The 26,715-nt window shown below is 42.9% G+C and overlaps 1 protein-coding gene across 10 annotated transcripts in view; it reads left to right on the top strand.

Moving 5' to 3' along the window:
* FCHO1 (FCH and mu domain containing endocytic adaptor 1) overlaps positions 1 to 26,715 on the top strand; it is a 143,384-nt gene that overhangs the window by 94,228 nt on the left and 22,441 nt on the right. For all 10 annotated transcript variants that reach the window (XM_077270493.1, XM_077270437.1, XM_077270474.1 and 7 more), the window contains 7 exons: positions 88 to 423; positions 6,195 to 6,289; positions 17,416 to 17,533; positions 22,578 to 22,689; positions 22,787 to 22,942; positions 24,626 to 24,755; positions 24,844 to 25,025. In XM_077270493.1, the coding sequence (XP_077126608.1) occupies positions 88 to 423; positions 6,195 to 6,289; positions 17,416 to 17,533; positions 22,578 to 22,689; positions 22,787 to 22,942; positions 24,626 to 24,755; positions 24,844 to 25,025 (1,129 nt within the window). The remainder of the gene's footprint in view (positions 1 to 87; positions 424 to 6,194; positions 6,290 to 17,415; positions 17,534 to 22,577; positions 22,690 to 22,786; positions 22,943 to 24,625; positions 24,756 to 24,843; positions 25,026 to 26,715) is intronic.

Genomic DNA, 26,715 nt, shown 5'->3' with positions numbered 1-26,715 from the left:
GCTGCTGTAATTATTACGGTTGCCATTGTAAATTTGGTTTTATAATGCACGTGCCCACATGAATGCCTTATTGTTTTCTGAATTTAGTTTGCAGAACATATAATCTTGCCTCCAGCCCATCTCCATTCTCTACATCTTCACCCGAAAATGTGGAAGACTCTGGTTTGGATTCACCATTCCATCCGTTTTCTGGCCCTTCGCCGGATTCTAGGCCATGGACTCCTCGAGATGACTGTTCCACTGGGGACTCTGTTTTAGTAACCCCCTCCTTTGCTGACTCTCCGTCTGATCTGACCACATCACATTCTGCAGGGCAGCAGCTCTCTGAAAGAAGAGATACCTGGGAACACAAAGTAACAGCTCCTAGCCCTCCCCTGTCCAGCTGCACAACCGGGGCTACAGAGCTGTTCTCTCCCAACCATGGTTTGTAATGACACTACTACTGTATGTTTTACAGAACAGTATTATAATTGCTTGTAAACTTTAGAGTTGGGTTGTGGGGTTCTTGTTCTTTTATCTGGTAGCAGGAAAGTGTTAAACATGTTTTCTTATTTTCTTTCAAATAAAGGTAGTCTGGTAATTTTATGTCCAGTCTGAAGTTTAGCAGCTTTTTTAATTTCTACTTTACCAAACACAGACTGCACAATGAAATATAAAGCCACGTTCACACTTTGCGGAGTCCTCTGCGGGTTCTCCCACAGCGGAATTGATAAATCTGCAGGGCAAAACCGCTGCGGTTATCCCTGCAGATTTATCGCGGTTTGTTTTGCGATTTCCGCTGCGGGATTACTCCTATACTATTGATGCTGCATATGCAGCAATATGCAGCATCAATAGTAATGTTAAAAATAATAAAAATTGGTTAAATATTCGCCCTCTGATGTCCGGATCTCCTCGGCACTCCGATTCCAAAGATGCTGTGCCGAGAAGGACCTTCGTGACGTCACGGTCATGTGACCACGACATCATCTCAGGCCCTGCTCGCACAGCAACTGAGACCGGACGGCCGCGTGCAGCGCTGAGAGGTGAGTATAGCATCATTTTTAATTCTTTTTTTTACACTATTTATGCTTCCCAGGGCCTGGAGGAGAGTCTCCTCTCCTCCACCCCGGGTAGCAACCGCACATTATCCGCTTACTTCCCGCATCGTGGGCACAGCCCCATGCGGGAAGTAAGCGGATCAATGCATTTCTATGGGTGCAGAATCGCTACAATTCTGCACAAAGAAGTGACATGCTGCGGGTTGTAAACCGCTGCGTTTCTGCGCGGTTTTTCCCGCAGCATGTGCACAGCGGATTGCGGTTTCCATAGGGTTTACATGTTAATGTAAACGCTATGGAAACTGCTGCGGACCCGCAGCATCAAAATCGCCGCGGGTCCGCGGTAAAACCCGCAAAGTGTGAACATGGCCTAAAGGTGCTTTCGCACACAGTTTTTTTTGTTTTGTTTTTTCTCCACTTCAAAAGCCATAACTTTTTCATTTCTGCATCTACATAGCCATATGACGGCTTATTTTTTTTGTTGGACAAGTTGTACCTTTGAATGACGTAATTCATTTTATCATGTGATCCACTGGAAAGCGGGGAAAAAACTCCAACTGTGTTGAAATTGCAAAAAAGTGCACTATACAATAAAGCTGAACGGACAATATAATTCTCAGCGAAACTGTTAACACTTTAAATTTTCGGGATTTAATGCTGTTTGATGGCTTATTTTTTGCTCCCTGAGTCAATGTTTTTCTTTATTTTAAATATTTTTATTGGGTTTTAAGAACATTGATATGAAAACAGAACATTCCAATTACGTTCATTTATAACCATAAAAAAGTGATGGTGGTTAATATTCAGTTAACTTTAAATATTAGACTATAAGTATAACCAGCTTGATGAGGTTTTAATATAAATTCTTGCATGAATCAAATAATTGAGTGTGCTAAAGAAATGCAAGGCTGTGTGCACACGTTGCGGATTTTTTGCGTTTTTTTCGTGTTTTTTCGCTATAAAAACGCATGAAAAATGCATATATTCCGCATCCCATCATTTAGAATGCATTCCGCAATTTTTGTGCACGTGATGCGATTTTTTTTCCCGCAAAAAAAACGCATCGCGGTAAACGCATCATGTTCATTAATGGACTGAGGGGGGTTAATCAGCTAGGTTGAATGAACAGCTGTAGAGTGGGTGGTGTCCAGAGGATAAATACACAGCCTTCTGGCTCATTTGATGTGTCTGGAGGTTCAAGCTCCAGAGATTTTCATGATGAGGAAAGCTGAATTTTTTTTCTTTGTCCCTGCAGCAACACAGACTGTTACATACGTTATGTTTTTATTTTTCTATTCGGCCAGAAAGGCCCTGTTTCTTTTGCTAACGTTGCACTGGTTTATGCAGTACCTTTTAATAAACCAGCGGAAGATTTAAAAGACAGTGGGCCTGTGTCAAGGACCTACTTGATTAAGGTTTCAAACGGAGTGAATTCATCCTTTATACTAGTCAGACATATAGGTGCTTCTCACAAAATTTGGATGATATTCTAAAGTTACCGTATATACTCGAGTATAAGCCGACCCGAGTATAAGCCGACCCCCCTAATTTTGCCACAAAAAATTGGGAAAACTTATTGACTCGAGTATAAGCCTAGGGTGGAAAATGCAGCAGGTACCGGTGAATTTCAAAATTAAAAATAGATACTCCATACCGTTCATTATGGCCCCATAGATGCTCCACATAAAGCTGTGCCATATATACAATGCTCTGCACCATTGCCCCATAGATACTCCACATAAAGCTGTGCCATATATACAATGCTCTGCACCGTTGCCCCATAGCTGTGCCATATAGTGCTCTGCACCGTTGCCCCATAGCTGTGCCATATAGTGCTCTGCACCGTTGCCCCATAGCTGTGCCATATAGTGCTCTGCACCGTTGCCCCATAGCTGTGCCATATAGTGCTCTGCACCATTGCCCCATAGCTGTGCCATATAGTGCTCTGCACCATTGCCCCATAGCTGTGCCATATAATGCTCTGCACCGTTGCCCCATAGCTGTGCCATATAGTGCTCTGCACCATTGCCCCATAGCTGTGCCATATAGTGCTCTGCACCGTTGCCCCATAGCTGTGCCATATAGTGCTCTGCACCGTTGCCCCATAGCTGTGCCATATAGTGCTCTGCACCGTTGCCCCATAGCCGTGCCATATAGTGCTCTGCACCGTTGCCCCATAGCTGTGCCATATAGTGCTCTGCACCGTTGCCCCATAGCTGTGCCATATAGTGCTCTGCACCATTGCCCCATAGCTGTGCCATATAGTGCTCTGCGCCGTTGCCCCATAGCTGTGCCATATAGTGCTCTGCACCGTCCATTATTGCCCCATAGCTGTGCTGCTGCTGCAATAAAAAAAAAAACACACATACTCACCTGTCTTGCTTGCAGCTCCTCGGCGCCATCTTCCCGGCGTCTCTCCGAACTGACTGATCAGGCAGAGGGCGGCGCGCACACTATATGCGTCATCGCGCCCTCTGCCTGAACAGTCAGAGCGGAGAGACGCCGGGAAGATGGCGCGACGCCCGGCGTGTGGAACGAGGAGAGGTGAATATGACATACTTACCTGCTCCCGGCGTCCCGCTCCTTCCCCCGGCCTGTCTTCGGTGCCGCAGCCTCTTCCTCTGTCAGCGGTCACCGGCACCGCTTCATTAGAGAAATGAATAGGCGGCTCCGCCCCTATGGGAGGTGGAGCAGCCTATTCATTTCTCTAATGAGCGGTCCCACGTGACCGCTCAGGGGAAGAGCTGCGGCACCGAAGACAGTGTGACAGGCAGGGGGAGCGACAGGAACGCCGGGACTAGGTGAGTATATGACAGTGCTCCCCCGCCGACCCCACCACCGATCATGACTCGAGTATAAGCCGAGAGGGCACTTTCAGCCCAAAAATTTGGGCTGAAAATCTCGGCTTATACTCGAGTATATACGGTAATTTATTTCAGTTCTTCAATACAAAAAAGTTAAACTCCTATATTATAGAGAGTCATTACAAACAGAATTATCTATTTCAAGTGTTTATTTCTGTTAATGTTGATGATTATGGCATACAGCCAACAAAAACCCAAAAGTCATTATCTCAGTAAATTAGAATACTTTATAACACCAGCTTGAAAAAATGATTTTAAAATCCGAAATGTTGGCCTACTGAAATGTATATTCAGTAAATGCACCTGTACTTGGTCGGGGCTCCTTTTCATTCAATTACTACATCTGGCACTGCTGGGGTGTTATGGAAACCCAGGTTTTCACAATCAGTGATGCTTTGGGCAGCCATGTCATCTGCTGGTATAGGTACATGGTGTTTTATCAAGACCAAAGTCAGCACAGCCATCTACCAGGAAATTTTAGAGCACTTCATGCTTCCCTCTGCTGACAAGCTTTTTGGAGATGGAAATTTCATTCTCCAGCAGGACTTGGCACCTATCCACACTGCCAAAAGTACCAATACCTGGTTTAAAAACCACAGTATCACTGTGCTTGATTGGCCAGCAAACTTGCCTGACCTTAACCCCATAGATTCTCTACGGGGTACTGTAAAGAGGAAGAAGAGAGAAACCATACCCAACAATACAGAGGAGCTGATGGTTGCTATCAAAGCAACCTGGGCTTCCATAACACCTCAGCAGTGCAACAGACTGATCGCCTCCATGCAACGCCGCATTGATGTAGTAATTGATGCCAAAGGCGCCCCGACCAAGTATTGAGTGTATTTACTGAATATACATTTCAGTAGGCCAACATTTTTGATTTAAAAATACTTTTTTTTTTTTTTTTAAAGCTGGTGTTATAATGTGTTCTGATTTTACTGAGACAATAACTTTTGAGGTTTTTTTCATTGGCTGTAAGCCATAATCATCAACATTAACAGAAATAAACACTTGAAATAGATCACTCTGTTTTGTAATGACTATATAATTTATGAGATGCACTTTTTGTATTGAAGAACTGAAATAAATTAACTTTTTGATGATATTCTAATTTTGTGAGATGCACCTGTATATGAGAGTTTATAAATGGCCTGATCTGGAAATATGCCAGCCAGGATAGACACCTACCTGGACAAGAGCCACCGAGTTCTGTAATGGAAGGAAAAGAGCCTGATCCCTTGAGAAAGTGTCAATCTAACCCCAGCTGATCTGTCCCAGACTAGAAATGAGTCCACACCTGAAGCAGGGGCAAAATCTGGGTTGTCAAACAAGAGCATTAATGGACCCAACTTGTGTGATTCTGGATGATGATGTTTGCAAAAAGTGACGAGTGAGTATTCGCAATTGTTTACTTTGTACATACCGGTACATTTTTTTCAACCCAAGGTAGAGATGTGAATGTCTAGGGAGAGAAGTCCCCTTCCAGTTTCACCCATTAACTGAATCAGTCCACTACTCTCATAAGAAGTGCAGACTGATTCTATTTTTTTTTCTTTTTTAGATCAGGCAGGCTAGTACCTTTTTGTTCCATATTAAAAGTATCCTAGGCCTCGACGTTCTCCATACAGACTTGCCAATAGCCAGTGGCGTAACTAGAGTCTGTTGCCTAACCCCCCCCCCCCCCCCCATGCCCCCGACGCACATCCTGGTGAAGTATTGCTGGCCTCACCCGACGAGCCCTGCAGCCTCAGTAGAAACGACCCTGCCAATATCCTTGTTGTGACGGGAGAAAAAGGTGTGAGGAACGCTACGGGAACGGTCTAGAATATATAAAGAAGTTCTGGCAAAATGTTAATTTTGATCGCATTAATACGACCAAACCAGATCTGTGTTTTTATTGATATCATTTTGAGCTAGATACAATGTTTTGATCGCCTCTTATTGCAAAAAGAAAACGTAATTCTGACAGTCTCCTATGAAAGCCAGCTAAACTCTGGCTTTCACTGGAGAATCTTTGACAAGCACAGAGGTCTTCAGCACACTTCGGGCTGTCATGGCAACCCATCAACATCGCTCCATCCATGGCTGTTAAAGGCACATGATGGCTAATTTAAATCGGGCACGTCAGGGATACGACATATCATGTGAATGTACATCTTATGTCATAATTGGGTTAAAATGAATAGGAAATATACAAGGATTTCTACTTAATGTATTTTTAACTTTGGCTTAAAAAAAAGTTTTTTCCCCAAAATTTTCTGTACTTAACTTTCATATTTTGTGTTTGCAGATTCCTGGGGCATTTCTTCAGGACTCCATAATAGCGTGTGTTTACGTAGTGAATCTTCTTATGCAACTTCCCGTATACTAAGAAGCAATAATTTTGTAAGTATTTAATGGGTACAATTTGTCCAAAAGTAGCATCCCCTCATTTGCTTTTAACTAATTTAATCCAGAACTATAAACATTACTAACCCAAAACTTGAAAATTGCTTTTAAAGGGAACCTGTCACTAAACTAATTAAAGGGAACCTGTCACCCCCAAAATCGAAGGTGAGCTAAGCCCACCGGCATCAGGGGCTTATCTACAGCATTCTGTAATGCTGTAGATAAGCCCCCGATGTATCCTGAAAGATGAGAAAAAGAGGTCAGATTATACTCACCCAGGGGTGGTCCCGGTCCGGTTCTGGTCCGATGGGCGTCGCGGTTCAGTCCAGGGCCTCCCATCTTCATAGGATGACATACTCTTTTTGTCTTCACGCTGCGGCTCTGGCGCAGGCGTACTTTGTCTGCCCTGTTGGGGGCAGAGCAAAGTACTGCAGTGCGCAGGCGCCAGGAAATGTCAGAGAGGCCCAGCGCCTGCGCACTGTAGTACTTTGCGCGGACCGGGACCGCCCCTAGGTGAGTGTAATATAACCTCTTTTACTCCTCTTTCAGGATACATCGGGGGCTTATCTACAGCATTCCAGCCTGATGCTGGTGGGCTTAGATCATATACGATTTTGGGGGTGACAGGTTCCCTTTAAATTTATTGCTGAGTTACCGTATTTTTCCGACTATAAGACGCACTTTTTCCCAAAAAAAATTGTGAGGAAAATGGGGGGTGCGTCTTATAGTTGTAAAGTAGGCTTACCGGCATTGTCGCGGCGACAGAGGTGTGGGGATGATGTGGCGCGGTGACCGGTATGGCGTGAGCAGGGTCCCGTCCACATTTGAGGTGAATCCGCGGCCCGGTATTGAAGGAGAGCAGCAGAGCTGGGTGAGTTATGGTTTTCCCGGTGGCGGCGGCCATCTTCCTGAGGCCGTGCGTGCGCAGATTGAGTTTTCTGCTTCCTGGGGCTTCAGGAAATTGGCCGCGGGAGGCTGCGCGTGCGCAGATGGAGATCGCGGCGGCCATTTTCCTGAAGCCGAGTTCACAGATTGAGATCTCGGCTTCAGGAAAATGGCTGCCGCGATCTCCGTCTGCGCACGCGTGGCCTCCCGCGGCCATTTTCCTGAAGCCCTGGGAAGCAGAGTACTGAATCTGCGCACGCGCGGCCTCAGAAAGATGGCCGCTGCCACCGGGAAAACTTTAACTCACCCAGCTCTGCTGCTCTCCTTCAATACCGGGCCGCGGATTCACCTCAAATGTGGACGGGACCCTACTCACGCCATACCGGTCACCGCGCCACATCATCCCCGCACCTCTGTCGCCGCCACAATGCCGGTAAGCCCGCCGCCACCGGGAAAACCGTGACTCACCCAGCTCTGCTGCTCTCCTTCAATACTGCCGTGGCGTCACCTCAAATGTGGAAGGGACCCTGGCCGCCGCCACCTGAGGAAGTGACCGCACATCTGCCGCCGCCACAGCACTGCCGCAACCAGAGGTGTATCTAGCCCTTCCTGCACCCGGGGCAAAGGATCAGTTTGGCGCCCCCCCCAAACCTCCCCCATTTGAACCTTAACTCTATTGAAACTGTATGACCAAGCCAAGGTACATTCCTGAATCCCCATAATGTTAAAATAGATACCAATAAAAGTAAAATTAATTGAGACATCAGTAGGTTAAGTGTTTTTGAATATCCATATTGAATTAGGAGCCCCATATAATCCTGCATAAAGGTTAATAATGGCCCCATAAGATGCTCCATAGACACATTTGCCCAATATAGTGCTGCAGAAACGTTGATTATGGCCCCATAAGATGCTCCATAAAGATATTTGCCCCATATAGTGCTGCAGAAACGTTATGGCCCCATAGAGACACTTGCCCCATTATAGTGCTGCACAAACGTTATGGCCCCATAAGATGCTCTGTACAGATACTTGCCCCATATAGTGCTGCACAAACGTTATGACCCCCATATAGTGCTGCACAAACATTATGGCCCCCATATAGTGCTGCACAAACGTTATGGCCCCATAAGATGCCCCATACAGATATTTGCCCCATTTGCTGTTGCTGCGATAAGAAAAAAAAAATCACATACTCACCTCTCCTTCGCTCAGGCCCCCGGCACATTCAATATTTACCTGCTCCTCGTTCCAGCCGCCGCTCCATCTTCCGCCTCCTCTGCACTGACGTTCTGGCAGAGGGCGCGCACTAACTACGTCATCTCGCCCTCTCGCCTCAGCGTCACTGCAGAAGACGGACCAGCGGATGGAACGAGGAGCAGGTGAATATCGCGCAGCGCTCCCCTACCCGTTATACTCACCTGCTCCTGGCGCGGTGCAGTCCCTGCTTCCCCGACGCCGCTGCTTTCTGTACTGAGCGGTCACCGTTACCGCTCATTACAGTAATGAATATGCGGCTCCACCCCTATGGGAGGTGGAGCCGCATATTCATTACTGTAATAAGCGGTACCATGTGACCGCTCAGTACAGAAAGCAGCCAGGGACCTGCAGGGACCGCGCCAGGAGTAGGTGAGTATAATTAGACAGCCCCCGCTCCCTGGCCCTGCCAACCCTCTCCTTGGACCGCCGCATCAACAGGCAGCCCGCTGGCTCCCCCCTGTCGGCTGCGCCCGGGGCACATGCCCCGGCTGCCCCCCCCCCCCTGGATGGGACCCTGCTCAGGTGCACGCCGTTCCGCCCACCGCACCTCAGCATCACCTCACCTCTGCCACCACCATGCCTCCTGTAACCCTGCTCTGCCACTGCCTGCCCTCAGGTAAAAGATCTTAAATTCGGACAATAAGACGGACCCCCATCTTATAAAAAATCTTTTTTTCTGCAATTTTCACCCCAAATTTGGGGTGCGTCTTATGGTTCGGTGCGTCTTATAGTCCGGAAAATACGGTAGGTAGTAAAAGTTGAGCTCAAGCAGGGGTAAGAATATGAGGAAGCCACACTCAAGATTCATTCATTACTTCTTGCCCCAATTTACAGGTTCCCCTTAAATGTTTTTTTGCCTTTTTTGTTTATAATAGTGTCGTTTTAAGTCCACTTTGGAGTTTTGGTTTTAAATATGTGAATTTATTGGCTATCCATTTTTTGATTGATTATAGTTTATGGATTTATTGTTTTGGGTTATCAGGATTAAGTTTTGGTTTGATTCCCTGCATTTTTTGCTGTGCATACACTGATCTACATACTGGTACTTATTTACAATATACAGTATAGGCACACATTTTGTCTACGGTTATTTACTGCTGATTTTCTTTATCCATTTTTAAGGATTTAGTATTCTCTTTTTGCCACTACCATTATATATACATTTTCATTGTGACACATTTTGTTTTTTTTGGTTCACTGTTAATTATTAAATTAAGAGTGAATTGTTAATTGGCTGGGATCCAGTTTGTCACAATGTTACCTATTGGCTTTTTAAATTGTTTTAACTTTTTGCTTTGATTTGTCCTTGTACTATAATAAAGATAACTTTTTTTATTTGGGAATGCCAGTATTTTTGCATACTACTAACCTTTTTCCTGTATGGTATTTAAAGGGGTTTTCCCACGAACAAAACTCATTCTAATCAATAGATATTCGAATAATAAAAAGTTCCACAATTGGTGGATGTGTTTAACCCCTTCATGATGGCGCTCTTTTTTGTGTTTCTGTTTTTCACTCCCCTTCTTCCCAGAGTCATAACTTTTTTTTTTTTTTTTTTCCCCTCAATATGTCCATGTGAGGGGTTGTTTTTCGCAGAACAAGTTGTACTTTTAAACTGCACCATTGGTTTTACCATATTGTGTACTCAAAAACAGGAAAAAAATTTCAAGTGCGGTGAAATTCCAAAAAAATGCAATTCCACAACTGTTTTTTGGGGATTTTTTTTTTTTTTTACCATGTTCACCAAATGCAAAAACTGACCTGCCAATATGATTATCCGGTCACTATGAGTTCATAGACACCAAACATGTCTAGGTTCTTTTTTTTTTATTTAAGTGGTGAAAGAAAATAAAGCTTTTTTTTTTTTTTTTTAAACAAACTTTGAATTTTTTCTGAGACTCGTAGCGTCTCCATTTTTTCGTGATCTCGGGTTGGGTGAGGGCTTATTTTTTGTTTGCCAAGCTGATGATTTTATGATACCATTTTGGTGCAGATACGATCTTTTGGTCACCCATTATTGCATTTTAATGCAATGTTGCGGCGACTGAAAAAAACGTAATTCTGGCGTTTGTTTGTTTTTTTTCTCATTGCCCTGTTTAGCGGTCTGGTTGACTCTTTTTTTTTTATATTGATAGAGCGGGCGATTCTGAATGCAGCGATACCAAATATGTGTATGTTTGTTTGATTTTTTTTTTATTATTATTGTTTATTTCGAATGGGGAGAAAGGGAGGTGATTTGAACTGTTATATTTTTTTAATATTTTTAAAAACTTTTTTTTTTAAACTTTAGGCATACTTCAATAGTCTCCATGTGAGACTGGAAGCTGCCCTAACCTGATCGACTCTGCTACATACAGTTGATGATCAGTTTGCCTGTGTGTAGCAGAATTGCTGACTTGCTATGAGAGCCGGTTGGTTGGCTCTCATAGTAATCCGGCAGTGACTGCAGGAGACCTCTGGTTGTCATGCCGACCCGCAATCACATGACGAGGTCACCGATGGGTGGGATTTCCGGCGCGATTGCTGGATGCGCGCATGTCAGTTTGACAGCGGCATTTAACGGGTTAACAGCGGCGGGTGAATCGCGATTACACCTGCTTCATTCTTGGCACGTCAGCTGTTCAAAACCACAGACGGCGGCGATACGCCATGCACGGCACTACCATATGGAAGATCCCCAGGGGGGACTTCTCTCAGTCCACCTGAATATTTTTCCTCTACTTCTAAGTGAGGTTTGACAAAGACCCGGGTAGGGTCGAAACATTACCTTGCTTCCAGTTATTGTCGTTTCCTGTGGTGATTTATTCTGTTCACGTAAAAGACAGACACTTTTTTGGCAACTTGACAAAATTTATTGAGTGCGGCTGTTCCCTTTCTTGGCTACTGTATTGGACTTGGTCCACGGTCGGCCTGCACCTCCAACACAGCAGAGTGCACATCATTTATCTTCCTACCACAATTATTACTGAACGTGGCAATACCCCATATGTGGCTGTACAGTATTGCTTAGCCATATGGAGAGACTCAGGAGGAACAGAACTCTATTTGCCTCTTGGAGCGCCAAATTTCCTAGAAAAGTTTGCGGGCTCCATATATATAGAGCCCCTAATTGCTAGAAGAGCAGAATCCCCCCTCAAGTGACCCCATTTGGGAAACTATACCCCTTGAAGAATTTATCTACAGGTGTAGTGACTATTTTGACTCCATGGGTATTTTCCAGAAACAAGCAGCAATGAATGTTGCCGAGTGAAAATTGGAAACTGCCGTTGTAGTGACCAGTTCGCTGTAATGACCAGTATGTTGCAGTCACCAGTACATTATGCCCAGCCCGTGCTTCTGGAGACATGCACCTGTGAGTTAGGCGGGCTCTCATCACTACAGAAATGCCAAACGTGGACACAGTATGAGGTTTAGGTACACTGTGGGACTTAGAAGGGAGGGGGGCATTTGGATTTGAGAATGCAGAATTTGCTGAATTTCTTTTGGCCAGTGAGGAGCCATTTTGCTTTTCCAGAGCCTTTCTACTACCAGTAACGTGGAAGCCCCCCTATATTTCCATTAACAGATGACAGATCTGAGTGGGGACTTGCTTTTTTTTGTGTGGATTGAGTCGAACCTTTTAATGGGAACATTTTGTATAATGTTTGGGATCACATTTATCCGGCGCTCTACGCTGACCACGTACTTTGGGGTTTTCATCTAAATCTCTAAGTGACATGATTTAACCCCTTCCCGACCTGTGACGCCACGTAGGCGTCATGAAAGTCGGTGCCAATCCGACCTGCGACGCCTATGTGGCGTCATGGAGGGATCGCGTCCCTGCAGATCGGGTGAAAGGGTTAACTCTAATTACACCCAATCTGCAGGGACAGGGGGAGTGGTACTTCAGCCCAGGGGGGGTGGCTTCACCCCCCCCATCGCTACGATCGCTCTGATTGGCTGTTTCACTTTCAACAGCCAATCAGAGCGATTTGTAATATTTCACCTATGAAAACTGGTGAAATATTACACTCCAGCCATGGCCGATGCTGCAATATCATCGGTCATGGCTGGAAACCCTGATCTGCCCCCCCACCACCACCACCGATCTCCTCCCCAGTCCTCCGTCCTGTGCTCCGCTCCCCTCCGTCCTCCTGTCTGCTCCCCCGTGCTCCGATCCCTCCCCCGTGCTCCGATCTCCCCTTCTCATACTTACCGAGCCTCCCGGTGTCCATCCGTCGTCTCCATGGGCGCCGCCATCTTCCAAAATGGCAGGCGCATGCGCAGTGCACCCGCCGAATCCGCCGGCCGGCAAATTCGTTCCAGGTAGGTTTTATCACAGTGATCAACATAAAAAAAATAGTAAATGACCCCCCCCCCCCCCCTTTATCACCCCCATAGGTAGGGACAATAATAAAATTAAGAAAATATATTTACTTTTATTTTTCCATTAGGGTTAGGGCTAGGGTTAGAACTAGGGCTAGGGTTAGAATTAGGCTTATGTGCACATGGTGCGGATTTGGCTGCGGATCCGCAGCGGATTGGCCGCTGCGGATTCATAGCAGTTTTCCATCACGTTTACAGTACCATGTAAACCTATGGAAAACCAAATCTGCTGTGCCCATGGTGCGGAAACTACCGTGCCGAAATGCTGTGTTGTATTTTCCGCAGCATGTCAATTCTTTGTGCGGATTCCACAGCGTTTTACACCTGTTCCTCAATAGGAATCCGAAGGTGAAATCCACACAAAAAACACTGTAAATCCGCATGTAAAACGCAGTGCCTTTTACCTGCGGATTTTTCAAAAATGGCATACTCAGGACAAACTAGGCAACAACTATTGGGGTACAATTTCTCCGGTTACCCTTGTGAAAAAAAATTAAAAATTGCTTTCTAAAACATAATTTTTGAGGAAAGAAAAATGATTTTTTATTTTCACGTCTCAGCGTTATAAACTTCTGTGAAGCACTTGGGGGTTCAAAGTGCTCACCACACATCTAGATAAGTTCCTTTGGGGGTCTAGTTTCCAAAATGGGGTCACTTGTGGGGGGTTTCTACTGTTTAGGCACATCAGGGGCTCTCCAAACTCGACATGGTGTCCACTAACGATTGGAGCTGATTTTTCATTCAAAAAATCAAATGGCGCTCCTTCCCTTCCGAGCCTTGCCGTGTGCCCAAACAGTGGTTTACCCCCACATGTGAGGTATCCGTGTACTCAGGAGAAACTGCCCAATAAATTTTAGGATCCATTTTATCCTGCTGCCCATGTCGAATAGAACAAATTGAGGCTAAAAGAAATTTTATGTGAAAAAAAAAAAAAAAAGTACTTTTTCATTTTTACGGATCAATTTGTGAAGCACCTGGGGGTTCAAAGTGCTCACTATGCATCTAAATAAGCTCCTTGGGGGGTCTAGTTTCCAAAATGGGGTCACTTGTGGGGGAGCTCCAATGTTTAGGCACACAGGGGCTCTCCAAACGCAATATGGTGTCCGCTAAAGATTGGAGCCAATTTTTCATTGAAAAAGTCAAATGGCGCTCCTTCCCTTCTGAGTCCTGTCGTGCGCCCAAACAGTGGTTACCCCCACATATGGGGTATCGGCGTACTCAGGACAAATTGTACAATAACTTTTGGGGTCCAGTTTCTCTTTTTACCCTTGGGAAAATATAAAAAATTGTTGCTAAAAGATCATTTTTGTGACTAAAAAGTTAATTGTTAATTTTTTCCTTCCATGTTGCTTCTGCTGTTGTGAAGCACCTGAAGGGTTAATAAACTTTTTGAATGTGGTTTTGAGCACCTTGAGGGGTGCAGTTTTTAGAATGGTGTCACTTTTGGGTATTTTCAGCCATTTAGACCCCTCAAACTGACTTCAAATGTGAGATGGTGCCTAAAAAAAAATGGTGTTGTAAAAATGAGAAATCGCTGGTCAAATTTTAACCCTTATAACTTCCTAGCAAAAAAATTTTGTTTCCAAAATTGTCCTGATGTAAAGTAGACATGTGGGTAATGTTATTTATTAACTATTTTGTGTCACATAACTCTCTCGTTTAACAGAATAAAAATTCTAAATGTTAAAATAGCGAAATTTTCAAAATTTTAGCCAAATTTCCATTTTTTTCACAAATAAACGCAAAAATTATCGACCTAAATTTACCACTACCATGAAGCCCAAAATGTCACGAAAAAACAGTCTCAGAACCGCTAGGATCCATTGAAGCATTCCTGAGTTATTACCTCATAAAGGGACACTGGTCAGAATTGCAAAAAAACGGCCAGGTCATTAAGGTCAAAATAGGCTGGGTCATGAAGGGGTTAAATGCTACCCCCGAGGGATACATTCATTATAATGAGGCAGCAGAGTTACTCTGGACTCCATCTGGCCTCTGTTCAGCGATGTCCTTCTTTTCAGAAGTACACAAAACTGGCCGAGGGCATTTTAATGGAATCTTATGCAAATTGTCTCTTCAGAGAGGAAGAGAACTAGAACTCTAGTGCCACCTATTGGAAGTAGCAATCCTAACAGTCAATGTCGACCCTTTAACGAGCCTTGTCACGTGACTTAGGATAATAGCCAAACCAGAATCTCAATTTGCAGACACTGTGTTTCGGGGTACTGCCCCTCGTCAGTACAAAGTGGAGATCTGGTTTTGCTGATTGAGAGGCGTCTGATCGGGATCCAAGAAGTATCGTTTCTCGTTGCGGAGAGTGACATGATAAGCATGTCGAGGTGAGGAGACTTGAAGCCGCAATGCTTCTCTGGGAAATATGCAAATTGTCTCTTCAGAGAGGAAGAGGACTAGAATTTCCCAGAGGAGCATTGCGGCTTTAAGTCTCCTCACCTCGACATGCTTATCATGTCACTCTCCACAAGGAGAAACGATACTTCTTGGATAATGGAATCTTAAAAAGACGGACACCGCAGGGTCAGAGGTCAGATGGCATTCACAGTGCCACCATCTGCCTCATTATAGGCAATCTTCTGCCAGAGCTTCCCTCTGAATCACCTATTTCAAAGATTTACGTGCAGGATAAATGTTCGCTGACCATTACTGCGATCTTTGGGAGGCAGAATGAAAAAAATCAACAGCAGGTGAAGAATTGGTTTTATTTTTGCTGCCGTTCCTCATGCAGTATAAGTGATTAGGTGACTTTATTCTTCCGGTCGGTGCAATTATAGCGATACCAAATTTATATCGGGTTTTTATGTTTGGCTGCTGTCACACACTTTATTGCAAAAGTTTATGAATCACCATATTTTGAGAGCTATAATGTTTTCCATATTTTGGCCCACAGAGTTATGTAAGGGCTTTTTTTTGCGGGACGAGTTGACGTTTTTATTGGTACCTTTTTCGGGCACATGACATTTTTTTTTTTTTTATCGCTGTGTATTCTGATTTTAGGAGGCTGAATGAACAAAAACCAGCCATTACGGATTTTTTTTGGGGGGTGAGGAAGGGTTATGCAGTTCTGTGTGTGGTAAAATTGATAAGGCAGTTTTATTCTTCGGGTCAGTACAATTACAGCGATACCCCACTTATATCTTTTTTTTATGTTTTGGTGCTAATTATTTTTGCATCGCTTTATTCTGAGGGTTATAACTTTCTAATTCTTTTGCTGATGGCGCTGTATTGCAGCTTGTTTTTTGCGGGACTAGATGAAGTTTTCAGCGGTACCATATTTATATTCTTCTTTTTGATCACTTTTTATTCCACTTTGGCGGTATGCTGATAAAGCATTGGTTTTTGCCTTGTTTTTTATTTATTTTTTGTGGTGTTCACTAAAGGGGTTAACTAGTTGGACAGTTTTATAGGTCAGGTCGTTGCGGACGCGTCGATACCAAATATGTGTACTTTTATTGTTTATATTTTTTTTTTTCATTCAAATATTTATATATACAGTATCTTCTGTTTTGTTTTTTTTTTACTTAATTTTTCTTTTAATATTTTTACAATTATTTAAAAAAACCTTTTTTTTTTTTTTTTTTTTTTTTTAACTTTGTCCCACTATGGGACTATCATTTTTTTGCAGGCTGTTCGCTTCTATAGCATGGAGATGCAGCGGCATCCCCATGCTGTAGAAACTGTCAGCTCTGCACTGACAGAGAAGCTTGCTGATCATGCACTGCTCATGATCAGCATGTTTTCCTAGCTCTGGTGACCCGGAGGTCACCATGGCAACGATCTTCTATCCAAAGGCAAAAGGGCTGTCAGCCCTCTGCCGGCTCCTGGAATGCTACAATCTCTCGTTCGATCTCAGCATTTCAGGAGTTAAAGTGCTGGGAGCTGTCCGCTCCTGGCAATTATTGACAGGTGTCAGCTGTCCGAATCAGCTGACACCCAGCGGCGATTGCCCGCACACCACCCATATGCGCTGGCGATCGTACAGACGGAATAATCCGTCCCTGGTCAGGCAGAACTAGGTAACGTGGATGGATTATTATGTCTAATGTCGAAAAGGGTTAAAAATGGGCAGTGAAATGTTTTACCTGACAAAGCGAATCAGCTGTGATCCCCGATCTGCCCTGTCTGAATACTCTTTTGTGCCCCCCTGCCCAGGAGCTGTGCTGTGATCAGATCATGTCCCAGTATGGTCAGACACGGCCATTTCACAGTACACAGCAGGGGCACATTTATAAGATTATCTCAGCACAGGGACATTTTTTTTTTTTTCTACACATCCAATTGTGGAAGTTATTATTGATCCAAGATTTATTGTCTAAAATTAACTTTAAAGTTAACTTTGTTGGTGGGAAAACCCCTTTAAGTTTGCTCTTGGCTGATCCTGATTTAGTAAGTAGTGTCCTTAGATTTCTCTTCTAATGTAATTAGTTAACAAGTGTGCATACCCTAAGAGTGTACATGTAAAGATGTGCTCCAATAGGCTTAAATGTTAGTTAACCCCTGTCTAGTATTCTCTAGCTGTTGGTTTGATGGAACTGTACAAAGCATGTTAGCAACCTGACAGTATACATGAAGCTTCAATCTCCACATTTGTTTCCCAGACAGCCTCTTTCAATCAGTCATTCAATCAGTCTCTCCTGATTCCTGGTCCTCCATCTAGTACGACCAGCGATCGTGGATTCTTCTCTCCTCCAACTTTAAGTGCTGGACTTTCTGTTGGTAAGAGTGCTGGAAAAATGTAATTTCTGTGCATTATTATATATCAAAATAGCTTTTTCTTTACTTACTATATTCCACTTGTCTATTGTGTTAAAACGGTCAATTCTACAAAAGTAACATGAGCTTGAGCTGTTAAGGCTATGTGCACACACTGCGGAATGGTGTGCGGATTTTTCCGCACTGATTTTGGTAAATCCGCAGGGCAAAAACACTGCGTTTTTCCTGCGGATTTATCGTGGATTTACCGCGGTTTTTGTGCGGATTCTACTGCGGTTTTCTATTATGGAGCGTAAGTGTAAAACCGCTGCGGAATCTGCACAAAGAATTAACATGCTGCGGAAAATAAATCGCTGCGTTTTTGCGAGTTTTTTTCCGCAGCATGTGCACAGAGGTTTTTATTTTCCATAGGTTAACATGGTACTGTACACCGCATGGAAAACTGCTGCGGATCCGCAACGTCAAAAATGCTGCGGATCCGCAGTAAAAACCGCAACGTGTGCATATGGCCTAATACGTTTTTTTCTGGTTTAGGAAATCATTTAAAGAATTTCTCAATTTTAGATGAAGGCTCCCAGCTTAGTATTCTTATCTATAAACTAGAGCTAAAAATGTTGCTTTGTGCTTGAAGACTAGTAATGTCCATACATTACATGAACGGATAGATTATTGTACTATTATTTGTGTAATACTTCAGTTCTTCCTGCAACTCCACCACAAGAGAAATGAACATTTGGGGCTGGGTTGCATTGAGAATTACAGCTGATTGTTGGGAGTCCCCTTGGTGATCAGCTGCAGCCGCAGTAGAGGGAAAATATTAATATCTCTGAGAAATAAGTCTTTCGCTGTAGTGCCAGCTCCAGACTTACTAATATGTTGTCATTTTTAAATCATTAAATGTTAATTTTTCTAAAATTTAATTTGCATTGTTTATATATTGCAATTTAATTTTGTTTTATTTTGATCTTGTATGTTTAAGCCACACTGAACTCTGCATAATTTTCATTCTTAAAAGGGGGTCTTGTGTTTTTTTTGTTCGTTTTTTTTTTTTTTTTTCTTTCTTTCAATCTGTCTGTCCCTGTAATGAGTCACCAAAACCTAGTTTCTTGTAGACTACATTTCTCAGGAGGCAGTGCACTCTGGCTGCTTTACCAGAGCTGTATCTGTCGCACAGCTCATACTCGCCCTGTGCTCTTCCACACCACCTACAAAGCACCCTCCTGAGACCTTCTATACAGTCTCAAGATGAATAAAGCACTACCCATACAGGTTCTCTTATCCTAACATTCACCTAGTGCTGTCCTGAGACTCTCCTGCAGTCCATAATGGTTACTGCTGCTGACACTGGCACCACACCACCACTATACTGTGAGGGGAGCAGTGAGTCCTATAATATAGTAATCCAGCAGTTTGGAATGCTAGATTGCTGGGATCATCACCTCTGGTCACTAGTTGATAAAACTACCATTCCTTGGAGTCTGCACTGCTTCAGTTCTATATCTTCCCCCTCCCTGTACTCCTAATTGCTCACTCTCCACTTGTCAAGGATCACTGGCTGTGTAACCCTTCCCTCCTCAGAAATGATAGCCAGCAATGTGCTCTGAAAGTGAAGTCCTGCCTTCTGCATATATGGCTGTGTTTGAGCAAAATTTTAATTGCAAGCAAATTATGAAGTTTATTGTGTTCTCACAGACTTCACAATGATTTAATAATCTGGTGTGTCCCTAAAACTTATTTTTAACCACTTCACCCCCCTCCTTCCAGCCTGAACAGGCAAAGTTGTACAATTCTGAACACTGTCACTTTATGGTAATAAGTCTGAAACGCTTCAATATATTCCAGTGATACTGAGATTATCTTTTTTTTTTTTTTTTTCTTTTTTTCTAACACCTTGTACTTCATGTTAGTGTACAATTTATTTTTTTTTATTCAATATCATTTGCATTTATTTTTCGAAAATATTGAAAATTTGACAAAAAAAATTGAAAGTCTAGCAATTTTCAAACTTTTAATTGTTATGCCCTTAAACCAGATAGTTATACCACACAAAATAGTTTATAAATAACAACATTTCCCACATGTCTATGTTACATCAGCATCATTTTTTAAACATTATAATTTTTTTTTAGAATGTTTAAAAGATGGTGTCGCTTGTTGGGGGTTCCCAGTGTTTATGCACACCAGGGGCTCTCCAAACGCGACATGGCATTCGTTAATTATTCCAGCAAATTTTGCATTCAAAAAGTCACATGGCGCTCCTTCCCTTCCAAACCTTGCCGTGCGCCCAAACAGTAGTTTTCCGCCACATATGGGGTATCAGCGTACTCAGGAAAAATTCCACAACAAATAGTATGGTGCAATTTCTCCTATTACCCATGTGAAATTTTGGGTCTAAAAAGGATTTTTTGTGTGTGTGTGGAGGGAATTTTTTTTTCTTTCCACATTCCATTAATTCCTGTGACGCACCTGAAGGGTTAATAAACTTCTTGAGTTGTTTTGAGCACCTTGAGGGTATGTGCACACGCTGCGGATTGGCCGCTGCGGATTCGCAGCAGTTTTCCATGCGTTGTACAGTACCATGTAAACCTATGGAAAACCAAATCCGCAGTGCACATGCTGCAGAAAAAAACGTGCAAAAATACTGCGTTGTTTATTCCGCAGCTTGTCAGTTCTTTGTGCGGATTCCGCAGCGGTTTACGCCTGCTCCATAATAGGAATCCGCAGGTGTAAAGCCACAGGTGGAATCCGCACAAAAACCGCGGTAAATCCGCAGTGTGGATTTCCTGTGGATTTACCAAAATCAGTAAGGAAAAATCCGCACACCTTTCCGCAACGTGTGCACATACCCTCAGGGGATCAGTTTTTAGAATGGTGGGTATTTTCTGTCATATAGACCCGCTCAAAGTCACTTCAAATGATGTGGTCACGAAAAAAATGGTTTTGTAAATTTTGGGAAAATGAGAAATCGCTGGACAACTTTTAACCCTTAAGAAGGTATAACAAAGAAAGCTGTTTCAAAAATTTTGCTGATGTAAAGTAGACATGTGGGAAATGTTATCTATTAACTATGTTGTGTTACATAACTCTCTGATTTAAGTGGAATAAATAAAAGTTTGAAAATTGCCAAATTTTTATAATTTTCAGCAAATTTCCTATTTTTTTTCACAAACGCAAGTCATATCGAAGAAATGTTACCACTATCATGAAGTACAATGTCACGAAAAAACAGTCTCAGAATCGGTGGGATCTGTTGAAGTGTTTCAGAGTTATTTCCTACTAAAGGGACAGTGGTCAGAATTGAAAAAATTGGCCTGGTGAGGAAGGTAAAAACAGGCTTGAGGGTGAAGGGGTTAATGCTTTGAGGAAAGAAAAAAAAATGACAATTTTAAATTTTCCCACAAATATTGCTTAAGCCCCAAATTTGTTATTTTGACAAGGGTAACAGGAGAAAATGGACCTTAAAATCTGTTGTGCAATTCTCCGGAGTACACTGATATCCCATATGTGGGGGGGAAAGTACCGTTTGGGTGCACGGCAGGGCTTGGAAGGGAAGGCGAATCATTTGACATTTGGTGTGCAAAATTGGTGGAATAGTGGACACCTTGTCTCTTTTGCAGAGCCCCTGATGTGCCTAAACTCCAGAAATGACCTCATTTTAAAAACTGCAATCCTCAATTAATTCATCTATGGGTGCAGTGAGCATATTGGCACCATAGGTGTGTCACATCATTTTATTCCATTGGGCAGGGAAGAAAGAATAATTAAATTTTTACCACTAAAATATTGTTTTGGCCCCAAGTTTTTAATTTTTACAAGGGCAATAGGAAAAAATGGACCTCATGGTTTATGTAATTTCTCGTGAGTGCGCCAATACCATACATGTAATCGGGAAATACTTTTCAGGCACAGTGCAAAGCTCAGAAGGGAAGGAGCACCTTATTATAGTGCAGATTTAGCTGGAATGGTTTGCGGGTGCAATGTCACATTGGCAGAACTCCTTCCCACCCAGAAGTGACTTCATTTTACTGCACGTCTCAATAAATTAATCTAGGGGTGCTGTAATCATATTGACACCACAGGTCACAGAACCTTGAGCGGTGGAGAAAAAATAATTACCGGTACATTTTTCCACAAATTTTGTGATCGGTCAAAATTTAACATTTTCCCACAGGAAAATGAGGAAAAATTTACATTGAGCTTTTTGATCCCGTTTTATTCCACATTTTTTGCGGTATGCAGAAAAAGCATAGTTTTTTTAAATTCACTTAAGTGGTTAACTAGTCTCAGTTGTATAGATAGGGTTGTTCTGGACGTGAACATACCAAATATGTACGGTTTTTATTTTCACATAAAAATTATTACCGGTATATTATATCAATAAATACGTATATTTCCTTTTTTTTGCATTTTTTTTTTTGCATTTTTTTTTTTTTTACTTTTATTACTCTGATCACTGGTATAATGCATTACACCTGTCAATGATACACTGCCAAAACGATTTTTAGATCATGCTCCTGGCATGGTCTAACAGGCTACCGTAGCTGGCAGACCAGAAGGTCATTATTTGACCACCTGCTGCCATGGCAACTATTGGGCCACGAAGGTGCCGATCGGGTGAGAGAGGGAGCCCCCTCCATCTCCTAGTCCTCTAAATGCTGTGAGTGCTATTGATCACACTATTAAGAGGGTTAAACAGCTTGACAACCCCTGGGGTGACAGTCAAAGCTTGGCTATCACTTAAGCCCAGCTCTCGGCGGTGATCGTTCAGGCACAGCTCCAATGCCTGTTTAATCACCATGACTTACTAGTACCTCATGTGTCTGCAAAACACTGCCAAATGTGACATATCGGTACGTCATATGTCGGGAAGGGGTTACGTTTCCTATGAGATTTGGAGACTTTGAAGCTGCATATTTTCGCTGGCCAAAAAAAAAGCATCTTACAGGTTTGTAGAAATCTCATACCCACTGTAGAAAATCTTCAACACCAAAATCTCTCCAAATACTCATTGTGGGAATGTAGCCTGATTCAACTAATTTTCTTCCAGGATTATCTCGTGGACCTAGTCCTGTTATTCTTGGATCTCAGGAGTCCCTACCTGTAGCAGCTGCTTTCACTGAGTATGTCCATGCTGTGTTTGAAGAAAGTGGACTAGAGGGGTAAGATTGCTGACATGCAATTAGGATTTTCTTTTTTTTTCCTGTTTTAATGTTTTGTTTTTCTTGTAATTTCCTGGAATTATTCTGTTTTTTGCAGTTCGGGAGTACGTGTGTCAGGAGAGCTTACAATGTCCTTTCCAGGAGGCATTCTTCGCGTGTTTGGTGGAGCCACTCCACCTCCTGTATTAAGCTTTCGGCTGATCCACACATCTGATGTTGAGCAGTTCATTCCAAATCCTGACCTTCTGTATAGGTAAGGGGATGGTTACGTGTAATGTTATTTAATTTGGGCTGCTGTCAGATTCTCAATCGTAGCCTGTGAAGCTGCTAATGATTTGGCAATCAGCTTTGGGCAAATTTGAGCAATATATCATTCCTTTTAAGGATCAAGTAGAATTTAGTAGTAGCCTTCAATGACTTTCATTGTTCTGTCTCAATGAAAAGTGTGTTTTCCTTTGTGTTGCATCACCTCTGAAAAATTACATATTCGGTCAGTATTTGTAAGAACCAGAAGTAACTTCAAAATATAGAACAACTTGAGATTTTTTTTTTCCATTATATTAGTTCTCTCTGCAAGTTTTCTTCCTGATTTTGGGTTACAAATGCTGATCATAATACCTGCCATGTGAATAAGGCCAGGCCTATGGCTGATTGGTATTCACAATGTACACGTTAAAATATAAACCTTTTAATGAATACCCCACCATGTTTCACTATGAAGACAAAAATGTTATCAGCCTACATTGTAGAGCAAGCTGATGGAAAAGGATCCTGTCTATGTGGATGATGGGGAGCGTGTTCAATGGTGAACAATTGTAAAAGTGTGCTACCATCTTTCTGTAACCCAGTGGCGTATCCAGGGGTGGGCAGCCGGGGCATGTGCCCCAGGCGCAGCCGACAGGGGGGTGCCAGCGGGCCGCCTGATCATGCGGCGGTCCAAGGAGGCTCCTCGTCAAGTCATACCCAGGGGTTGGCAGGGCCAGGGAGGGGGAGCGGCAGCTGTCTAATTATACTCCACCTCCCATAGGGGTGGAGCCGCATATTCATTACTGTAATGAGCGGTAACGGTGACCGCTCAGTACAGGAAGCTGCGGTGCCAGGAAGCAGGGACTGCACCGCACCAGGAGCAGGTGAGTATAACGGGGAGGGGAGTGCAGCGCTATATTCACCTGCTCCTCGTTCCGGCGGAGCTCCATCTTCAGCGTCTTCTGCAGTGATGCTGAGGTCAGAGGGCGCGGTGAAGTAGTTAGTGCGCACCCTCTGCCTGAAAGTCAGTGCAGAAGACTCTGAAGAAGATGGAGCGGCGGCTGGAACGAGGAGCAGGTGAATATTGAAAGTGCCACGGGCCTGAGCGACGGAGAGGTGAGTATGTGATTTTTTATTTATTTTTTTTATCGCAGCAACAGCAAATGGGTCAAGTGTCTGTATGGAGCATCTATGGGGCCATAACATTTGTGCAGTACTATATGGGGCAAGTGTCTGTATGGAGCATCTTATGGGGCCATAATTAACGTTTGTGCAGCACTATATTGGGCAAATGTGTCTATGGAGCATGTTATGGGGCCATTATTAACCTTTATGCAGGATTATATGGGGCTCCTGATTCAATATGGATATTCAAAAACACTTAACCTACTGATGTCTCAATTAATTTTACTTTTATTGGTATCTATTTTAACATAATGGGGATTCAGGAATGTACCTTGGCTTGGTCATACAGATTCAATAGCGTTAAGGTTCAAATGGGGGAGGTTTGGGGGGGCGCCAAACTGATCCTTTGCCCCGGGTGCAGGAAAGGCTAGATACACCTCTGCTGTAACCAAAATTCTGCCCATGCCCCTGCTAATATGCTTCTACGAAGCTTAAAGCTTTTTCCTTTCTATACCTTTAATTGATTCACCTTTGCTTTGAATAAATCGCCTAAACTTTTTCCCAGTGACTTGTCTCAGAGTGACCCTAACTGCAAAGACTTCTGGCTAAACATGCAGCGGCTGAATACTCACCTGCAGAATATGGCCGAACAGCACACAGCTCCGTATTACAATGTTGTCCTACTCAAGTATCAGGTACTTTGTCTCTTCAGTCTTTCTTTTTTTTCTGTATTTTAAGTAATTCTTACAAAGAATTCTCATGCCAATTTTCCTTCGATTTAAGGTTTTTAAGCCTGGCATGTCCGCTGCTCCTTTGCATCTTTCATCTTCGTGGAATTGCTGTTCCACATCCACAGAATTCCGCCTGGAGTATAAACATAACCTGCCGTCTTTGTGTGACATGTACATTCTTCTTCCCCTTGATGAACCTTTATCCAACTTGCAGTTTGATCCTCCAGCTCGCTGGTAAGAGTCCTTTCTGACACAACTGATGGCGTATTGCAGGCTTACATAATGCTGTGTATCACTATGCAGTTTTTGTATTTGCACACAAGCGGCTGTAGTACCAGTATTGTGGATGAGATTGGGCTAAATTCCATGGACACGCTGGGTAGAAAATCTGCAGCTCTAATTGACCTGGTCTGCAAATTTTAAATCCACAATATGTCAGTATGTGCTGTGGATTTTCATTACAGATATTGCAGATACATAAATAGTAGTAGTCATATGCAGAAAGAAAACCGAGGTCATTGCAACACATCACCCTAATATGGTTTGTAAGATCTATGTAAGTGAATGCCTTTTTGTTACAAAAGACTAAAGTATTCTAGGAGTGATTATCTTTAGTACCGCCTTATAATTCTGTGAGTTTCCGGAAATCTGACTGCACTCTGATGGCATCTGAGTGCAGTCCAATGTTTTCCGCTCATCCATAGACTTATCAAAGTGAAATGTCAGCATGCTGCAATGCAGATCACCGCTCCATGCTGGGATGTCACTCTCCACCAAGCAGAAACATTGCCCCTCCGACCTCAGTCCAGAGCCTCTCACTTAGCCAAATCAGTTCTCATACTTTGCACCGAAGAGGGGAAATATCCTGAAACACTGTGTCTGCAAATTGAGATTCTGATTTGGCTTTTATCCTAAGCCATATTGCAAGGCTCATAAAGGGTCGATAATCACCGGTCTACAAAAAAATATTTTTTGTAATCATCGCAGGTGACTTTATACATTTTTGAAATCAGGACAAAAAGATGATTCAGAAAAGTACATAGTTTTTCTGTAGCACGTATAGTTTCCATGGACTAGCATCATTATTATAAGATATAGGGAAGATACTGGCGACATTAAGAAAACAGTAATCTACATATCAGAAAAAAATGCTTCACCTTACAAAACGGTTTTTATTGAACCAAAATAATTTCACATGCAAAATAGAAACCAAAATATGAGCAGAAATTAAAAGTGCTTGACATTAGATGATCGTTGACACGATTTTTCAGGGTTGTCCCTATATAACATCCAACGGTAATCTGCCATCACTGAGTCATTCCAAAAACCCTGGTAGCGGTGTTCCATTACTTTAATGTCCTGGTGAAACTGCTCGCCTTGTTCATCGCTTACATCCCCAAGATTTTAAGGGAAGAAATCTAAATGTGAATGCAAAAAGTTCATTTTCAGAGACATGTGACATCCAAGACACTGGTATGCATTTAGCAGTTTTACAACACCTTCAACATATTCTGGAGATTTTTTTTCTTCCTAAGAATTTTTCACAGATCCACTTGAAGCTTTTCCAAAATCTCAATTCCTTATCATTTAGGGTAAGTTCACACAGGACGTTTTTGCTGCGTATTTTTTTTCTGCAGCAAAACCTGATCATCTTGGCAGGAAAGAAGCTGCGTCAAAAACGCAGGTTTAGGTGTGGTTTTTGGTGCGTTTTTTGTCACGTACTTGGTGCTTTTTTGGTGCCTTTTTTTTTCTTTGTCCAGGCTAATGTCCTTGGATTTTCAGCAGCAAAAACACAGCAAATAATGATACCTGCGTTTTTGCTGCTTTTTTTTCAATACCCATTCAAGTCAATGGGTGAAAAAACGCAGCAAAAATGCTGAAAGAAGTGACATGCTCTATGTCAAATTAAACGCAGCAAAGCACA

The sequence above is a fragment of the Ranitomeya variabilis genome, chromosome 1 (genome assembly GCF_051348905.1).
Source record: "Ranitomeya variabilis isolate aRanVar5 chromosome 1, aRanVar5.hap1, whole genome shotgun sequence".
Lineage (NCBI taxonomy): Eukaryota > Metazoa > Chordata > Amphibia > Anura > Dendrobatidae > Ranitomeya > Ranitomeya variabilis.
The sequence above is the reverse complement of the archived record's forward strand: the minus strand, read 5'-3'. Positions and strand labels throughout refer to the sequence as shown.